This window comes from Notechis scutatus, chromosome 1 (genome assembly GCF_049901735.1).
Source record: "Notechis scutatus isolate UNSWTSFEM ecotype Mainland chromosome 1, rNotScu1.2, whole genome shotgun sequence".
Lineage (NCBI taxonomy): Eukaryota > Metazoa > Chordata > Lepidosauria > Squamata > Elapidae > Notechis > Notechis scutatus.
The window spans coordinates 232689883-232698149 of record NC_142009.1 but is presented as its reverse complement, the minus strand read 5'-3'; the positions used below and the strand labels follow the sequence as shown (position 1 = coordinate 232698149).

Sequence of the window (8267 nt, the reverse complement as noted above, 5' to 3'; positions counted from 1 at the left end):
AGACACTGCGTTGCGCGCGCTTGCCTCGGCACGTCAGAATTGCCTCAGTTTGGAAAGGATCGGGTTCCACTCCAGGGCTTCCCCCTTTACTGTGTTGACATGTGAACACGGCGGCTACTCAGCAGTTTCTTGGAATCAATCCTCCCACCCGAAACGCCTTCCGGTCCAAATAAAGCTGTTCCGAACCAAACGGAGCAGCGAGGCTCAAAAAATGGCTGAGTCACGCTTACTCCAGACTAGCGTACATCCAGTTCTGAAAAAGACCTTCTCAGTTTACGGAGGGCGTGGTTTCTTTGTGTCCAATTGTGACGTGACTTCGGCACGTCTCTCTCTCTCTCTCTCCACATATATATAGGTACTACGTCAGGCGGACGAGCTTAGAACGTTTGCGAGAACCGGCGGTGCAAGGTGGTTCCTGCTTCAACAGTGATTGGACGGAACCGACCGACCCACCGTGCTTAGGCCTTTATCGACTTCTTTGCATTCAACACAGTAGCCCCGCCGCCGCGCTGCCATGGCTTCCTCCCCTTCTCAGGTGCGCCAGAACTACCATCAGGATTGCGAAGCGGCCATCAATCGACAGATCAACCTGGAGCTGTACGCTTCTTACGTGTACCTCAGCATGGTCAGTAACCGAGTCTCTTGGAGGGGCGGGAGAAAAGAGGGAGACCGCTGGACACCCCCCCCCCCCTCTCCTCTCTCCCCAATCTTGGAAGCCCGGCACGCATCGCTCCTTGCGGGCTGGAGGAAATAATCCTCCGCGGCCGCAGCTTCTGTGTTTACGCCGCTTCTTCCCTCGAGTGTCCCTGAGCCGCCAGCGAGGCCTGCCTCCTCTGCATGCGAGCGAGCGGTATAGAGTCCTGCGGGGTTTTATCCCTCGAAAGAAAACGAAGGTGTTTTTTTTTTCTCCCTGCTTTGGGGGTGGGTGGGTGAAGAGCGTTTGTGAACGGTCCGCTTCCAAGATAGCCAACTCGCCTCTCGGACTTGGCCTGTCGCTGGTTTCGGGGCTTCTGTCCACGGGCGCGCGTGGGTTGCTCTCGTGCGTTGCTTTCCGTGGAAGAAAGCAGGGCCGCTCTGAAGCCCCCGATCTTTGATCAACCGGCGTGCCCCCCGCCCCCTCATATGACGATTCAGAAGAGGTTTCTAATAAAGGAGAATATTTGTAGCTCGGGGTTGAAATGAAGGGTCCTTGGTGCCCTCTGAGTTTGCTGCTTTTCTTGCACACGTTTCCTTAACCCAAATTAGGTAACATCGGTGCTAAATCAGAAGACGTTTCCTTTAGGCCTAAGCTACCTTGCTTTCCCCCAAAAAACATTTGCAATGCTTGGCCTCGCCTCGCAGTTCCTTACCTAGAAATGGAAGCCCAGGCGCCTCTTTCTGTGTGTGTGGTGGTGTTGTTGTAACAGCCGTTTCACTTAAAGGATTGTAGGCTTGACTGGGGGGAAGCGGGCGGAGGAATCCCTCTTGATCCTGATTTTTATGCCTCTGGGTGGCTGGAGAAGTGACGCAACTTGTTTATGAGCAGTGTGCCTGCTGTGGTATCTCGGATGTAAAAAAAATGGGATTGCGCTTTAATTGACTTTGTACTTTTTTTTCTACGAATTTGATTAATGTGGACTTCCGCACTGTGCTGGGAAACTACGAATTCGATTAATGTGGACTTCCGTGCTGGGAAACTAATGTTTGATTTTAGTAAAAGGCATTTGATAACATTGTTTGGTACTGATGTTGAAGTCCAACACATGCAAGAGGGCAGCAAGTTGGGAAAGACTCTTGTAGATAATCATGCATGTTAACTCTGGCAGTGGTAGCTGCCTTTTAAAACTGAAGGGGTTTTTATAACCTTCCTTGAAGAATTGCTATATGACTGAAATTATAATTCAGTCATTGAGGAATTGGATCAGAATTGTTTTTTTAAAAATCTGGATGGTATTTTATCTAATTTAAAAAACTTTAATTTTTTTGACAAGCTACATTTGCCAATATTTATCCAAATAATTGTTTCCTGTCCTTAATTAGGAATCTGGAAAAGTTACAAGCTGTCTAATTTTGCAAAGAGTAAGTTCTTTGTTGCAAATGAACTAGCTATCTTGATTTGGAGATAGTTTTCAGGTCCTGTTCTTGCTGTAGGATATATAGAATCCTTGATGATTTGATCTTAAATGTATCAGCACTTCGTATTGTATAATCTAATTATTCTAATTGTTTAGTAATAACATCTGCAGGGAGGCAAGATTGCATCAGAAGTAATGCAAGCTGCCTTTTTTCCTACCTGTGTGTGACATTGCATGCCCCAAAGCGGTGGAATGTATGTCACACGTCCCATGGATTCCGCTAGCAGTTGGTTGTCTTAGGAAAATGCAAACTGGTGAATTAAGCATAAATAGATGACTGTCCTAATGCAAGAATTTTATTTTGATTTTCAGTCTTATTATTTTGACCGTGATGATGTGGCCCTCAAGAACTTTGCCAAGTACTTTCTGCACCAGTCTCACGAGGAGCGTGAACATGCAGAGAAACTCATGAAGCTGCAGAACAAGAGAGGTGGCCGCATCTTCTTACATGATATCAAGGTAGGTTGTATCAGGGGAGATGAGATGGCAGGAATATAACAGGTGAAATGTTGCTGCTTTCTGCTTAGGCTTCTATAGAGAAATTCAGAATGATGTATCATGAATCTACGTTTGACTACAAGAAACTGCACATAATTGATAGATATGACTTAAATTAGTTCGGGAGGATGTGTAAGCAAAATGATGTGATCAAAACAGATGTGGAAAAATGACAAGAACCATTGCTTTACATGGAATGCTTTTGGAACTCCCATAGAAACCCTGACTTTGTTCTCTGCTGAAAATGCTGATCCAAAGTTACTCTGTTCAGATGTTATACTTACTGTGTGTGGCTGCTGAGCCTATCTTGCCTTGATCACTGGTTTTGAGAACCCTCATTACTCCCCACAATAGGGCATTAGCATACCTCCCTGATAAATGACAAAAAAAAACCTTACCCCCATGGTTTATCCCTGCCCGTGATCAGGTTAGATTGAGAATCTGTATGAGATACATACAGGCTGCGATATGTCCCTATAGCCTTTAGAACTTGCAGAGGCTCTTGACTGATATACTGATGTTTACAGAGGTCTTTCTAGATAAGTAAACTTGAGAACTGCTGGGAAAAGCATAGATACATGTGTTGTCTCTGGTGTACTGATAATTAAGCTAAAATTTTCAAGAATGTGTTTAAAATGCTTTTAGCTGATTCTATAGTGCTTGCACAGAACAAATAACCTATTTAATAAACCTACATAGTGTTTGAAGTTACATTGCCTGTGTCTTAAAAGGCAAAACCCTTCCCCACTTTATGTTTGTGAGTGGTGGGTGAAGCTGAAAGAGCTATTTTATTAAAAGAAACCTAAGTGAGAATATCTTCAAACAATAGAAAGATAATCTTGTCATTGAATTGTAATCCAGTTGGTGGGCCAACAAAGATTGCTAGAAACTAACTGAGCAACATCTAGAAGACTGCAGTTTGTCTACATCAAACTTTCATCTTCAAATCTTTCAGACATTACTAAGCCAGTTGATTTCTTTTACTCCTCAATTGTTCTGAGCTGGTGGAGGGGTGGAAAGATTGCAGCAGTTGGTGGAAGCAAGTTCATGGAGGCTTCTTTTGTAAAGTTATTTCAATCTGTGACCCTGTTTCATTCCAGGTTCAGGGACTGGAAAAATGGTGCTATTAAAACATGTGGTCTTGCAACTTGGAAAACCAAGGGCTAAGGTGCTGGCTTCAGTGGCCCATTTTTCACTATATCAACCAGTTCTGAACATCATTATGGTGTTGTAATCATTCTGATTCCAGTGGTTCAGCTTTAAAAAATATTTTTTTAGAAACCGGATCGTGATGACTGGGAGAATGGACTGACAGCCATGGAGTGTGCTTTGCACTTGGAAAAAAATGTAAATCAGTCACTTCTGGATCTACACAAGCTAGCAACTGACAAAAATGACCCTCACGTAAGTCATACTTGCTCTATGTAATGTCTTTGGCTGGTATTGAAAACAATGTACCTTTGACTTTCTTGTAACTATAGGTAGTCCTTGACTACTTGACTTACAATCACAGTTGAGTCCAAATTTTCCATTGCTAAGCAAGATAGTTAGGTGAGCTTTGCCTCATTTTATGACCTTTCTTACCATATTTAAGTGAATCACTGCAGTTGTTAATTTAGTAACACAGCTTAAGTGAATTTGGCTTCCCCATTGTCTTTGCTTGTCAGAAGGTTGTAAAAGGTGATCTCATGATACTGGTACACTGTAACTGTCATACAAGCCAGTTGCCAAATGTCTGAATTTTGATCATGTGACCCAGGGGATGCTACAGTGATTGTAAGTATGAAAAATGATCATAAGTCACTTTTGTCAGTGCTGTGGTAAGTTTGAACAGTCACTAAACAAATAGATGGAAGTCAGGGACTACCTGTATTTCTTTAAATACAGAGCAAGAGGCAAATTATTGATTCAAATTTAACTAAAGAATTAGAATATCAAACTAATGGATTTTCAATGTATCCTAAGATATAAACAATAGATTTAATTCTTGCATTCATCCTCTGAAGGCTCAAGTTCTACTCTTTTGCTGCCCATGCATCCAGATATATGTTTTCTAGGCAAATTTGGCTTTATTTGACTTGCTGGAGGTGGAACTTTTAAATAACATTGGTTGAGTTTAGTAATTCATGTTTTTTAATCTGTGTTTCTTTTATTTGCAAAAAAAAAACTTGTACATCTCTAGGAAGAGAGACAAGGTTTGTAATATTGCTTTTGTCTTCTAGTTATGTGACTTCATTGAAACTCACTACTTGGATGAACAAGTTAAATCCATCAAAGAGCTGGGTGACCATGTGACCAACTTGCGCAAGATGGGAGCACCAAAATCTGGAATGGCAGAATATCTTTTTGACAAGCACACTCTGGGAGAAAGTGACAATGAGAACTAAAGCCACTCATGAATGTTGCAAAGAGACTCTTACCCTCAACACCTGTGCATGCTTCTTTGGTTTATCTCTTAATATTTCCATAATTGTAAAAAAAAAAATCACTTCTGTTCTTATGTGTTATATCTCACGCCCAATAAAATGACTAGGTCTACTTATTTCCAGTTGTGCTGTGGTATGTTTTGAGTTTGAAAAAAATAAAAAAATACACTGCAAGAAGAGTTTCCCTATAAATGAAGTGTTGGCTCTGGTCTCAATCCAAAGCTGAAAATGTGCTTCAGAGTGGTTGTGGATATGGTTTCTTCAAGGTGGCATTAACATGCCTAATAGCAAAACACCTTTTTGGATGTGGATCCAAAGGGTAGCTCAATTTTATTAATTTATAGGCCCATGTTTGGATTCCCAGTTACAATACTGCCCAACTTCTGAATATCTGATTAATATTAAGCTTGTTTTGTCAACTATTCAGTTGTATGGGCTGCAACTTACAAAAGTCCCTATTTTTATACCAGGAAATGCAGCACAGTTTGAGCTATTATATTTACTTAGGAGTAAATATTGAAATAGATGGCACTTCAATAAATGTGGATAAGAAAGTGTTAATGTCATGTCCAGACAGCTCTGTGTTTGACCTGTAGAATCTGTATAATCATGAGTAAGAAGTTGCTTCCATATAAAGAGCACAAACCCACCTTTAATGGAAATTAAGCTATACCATATGGCATACATTCTCAAACTTGGTCTATATTTTAAGGCAATGAATTTCCCAGTGTTCTGCATCACTGGAAAACTAACTAAACTAGCTGTTGGAGCAAGTTTAAGTTAAAATAAAGATGCTTACTTTGAAAACAAATCACGTGGTGTTACACTGTTGAATTGTATATGCAGAAAAGTTTAAAACCTGTTGCCTGGATGCATAGTAAAATTTAATGATTCATTAAATGTATGCTGCATTAAATGGGACACAGTTTGGGATGTTGAAGGGGGATTTGGTTTCTAAGTGATGTGGCATGTCAATGTCTTTTATGGTGGCAGCACATTGGAAGCCATCTGAATACTGACCATGTACAGCAGGGGTGTCAAACTTGATTTCATTGAGGGCCACATCAGGGTTGTGTTTGACCTGGGGGGGGTAGGTGTGGCCAGGGTGGGCATGGCCACCTCGACGTCACTGGTGTCGGGATAAGTGCTAAGGCAGGACTTCCCTCAGACCCTCATAATTTTCCTTCCGTCTACCCGTCATTCCTTCTTCCCCTCTCCTTATTTTTCCTTCCTTGCTCTTCCCTTCTTTGTCTTTCCCTTTCTCCTTTCCTGTCCCTTCTTGCATGCTCAGATGCAAAAGGAGAAACATTTTCCTTTTGCTTTTAGTTTGTTTTGCTAGCCCTCTGCCAGCGAAAACTGAGCTCACACATTTTCACTGGCAGAGGACTGCAGGAGGCTGTCGCAGCCCTCCTGAGCTCCATTTTCGCTGGCAGAGGCACTTGCAGGCTGGTCCTTTGCTGTTTTCAGGGCGACCTCCTGTGCCAGATCTAAGCACCCAGTGGGCCGGATCCAGCCCGTGAGTCCTGAGTTTGACACCCCTGATGTACAGTCCAAATGTCACACTTATTCTTCATTGGATTACTATGGGCTGTACTCTTGCTCAGCCATAATAAGGAATGGGAAGCTCAGTGGGAAAAATGCTGTAAAGCAACAAGGGATTATTTTTGGAGTTTCAGGGGTGATGGGGCAGTGGGGTGGGGCAGTGATGCAGAGTTAGTCAGCCAATATTAGGCATGTTTGGGTGCAGCCAGATTTTTCTGTGGTTTTTGTTTTGTAACCAAACCTGCTTTACAAACAAACGTCTTGTATTCTGCATCAACACAATAAACCATGCTATCAGTTTTCTGTTAAGGAGGCCTTTGGGTCCAGAATAGAGAGCTAAACACAACATGTGACATGAAGCCTCACATTGCTTATCTCTCTAGATCAAAAGCTAAAGTAACAATGGAAAATTACAATGTTGGCCAACACACATTGTGACAAATGTCATTTGTTCCTAAAACCATTTGGCTTGATTTTATAATAGCAGTAAAGACTAACTTACCTGCCATAAAATGGTTCTTTTTCTCCAGCATTTTTTAAACATTCACTTGAGATTGTCCTATTTTACTCTTTCATATGCCAAGTATGTTTACAGAATATTTTCGGACATAACATAGACTTTTAAGACATTGCAAGACAGGATAAGATCTCTTCGCTATAGACTATTCTGTTACCAAAGTAGTCTGAATATTGGGATCTCTAACTGATGCAACTCTACTCATAGCCCCTGTTTGAGGTTTCTCCTACTTTCCCCAGAAAAAAAAATCAAAACAATGTTAAGATGTTGGATTAAAAAACTGTGAAGACAGATTCAGGCTCAGTCTTCACCATATTTTTAGTAGTTAATTTTGGGCCAGTCACTTTTCTATCCTGCAGGATTGTACTATGACAATGAAATAAACTGGACAGCCCCATTCTATAAGCTTCCCTTGAGACCTTGGAGAAAGGTGAGAGAAATCTAAAGAGCAAACAAATTGTTTACAGAACAGACTTGCTCTGTAGAAAAGATGTTCTCCTTTGGACTTCATAAAAGACAGACAATGAAAGTCCTCAAGTCTGATATGCATTTGTTTTATTTCATAACTTATTAGGCCAGCTTTCCACTATGATCTCTGGAATTACATCTGAAAAGCACAAGGTTAAAGGAGAAATCAAAAGGAAGGATAAACAAAGATTTGAATGTTGGGGACATTTCCACTGGGTCTCTAAGAAAACTGTGAAGCCTCTCAAGGTTTCTAACATGACAAACTCAGCCACTGGTGTAATGGTTAAGGCAGCCCGCTAGAAACCGGGAGACAAGAGTTCTAGGTACAAAACAGGCAGGCAGGCAGGAAAAATATGAAAATGTTGCCAAGAATACTATAGGGACCTGCCTAGACATTGCCAGGATTCCAGACTGACTTGAAGGTGAGAGGGATGGAGAAAGGAGAGGGAGAGGGAGAGAGAGAGAGAGAGAGAGAGAGCTCAATCTGCCAATCTCAGATAGTGATTCTTCATATTTCCTTGGCTGCAGTTATTCTGGCACCTATCCCACTGTCCTAGCACAAATTTGATTATATCTATTAATTGCACAATTGGTTTAATACTACTGTCTGCTTTCTATCTGCAGTTTATATTAGGAGGAACTGAAACCTTTTCTTCAGTTGGTTTCAGGTGTTACTGTCACCTGCTTTTTACCAATAGATTA

The 8267-nt window shown here is 41.5% G+C and overlaps 1 protein-coding gene across 1 annotated transcript; it reads left to right on the top strand.

Annotated features, from left to right (window-relative positions):
- Window positions 1–373: 373 nt before the first annotated feature.
- On the top strand, window positions 374–5154 carry LOC113424549 (ferritin heavy chain). The gene is made up of 4 exons (XM_026686297.2): window positions 374–625; window positions 2427–2573; window positions 3891–4016; window positions 4835–5154. Exons 1-4 carry the CDS (start codon window positions 515–517, stop codon window positions 4997–4999), a joined length of 549 nt encoding a protein of 182 aa, XP_026542082.1. The 5' UTR covers window positions 374–514; the 3' UTR covers window positions 5000–5154.
- The last annotated feature ends 3113 nt before the right edge of the window (window positions 5155–8267 follow it).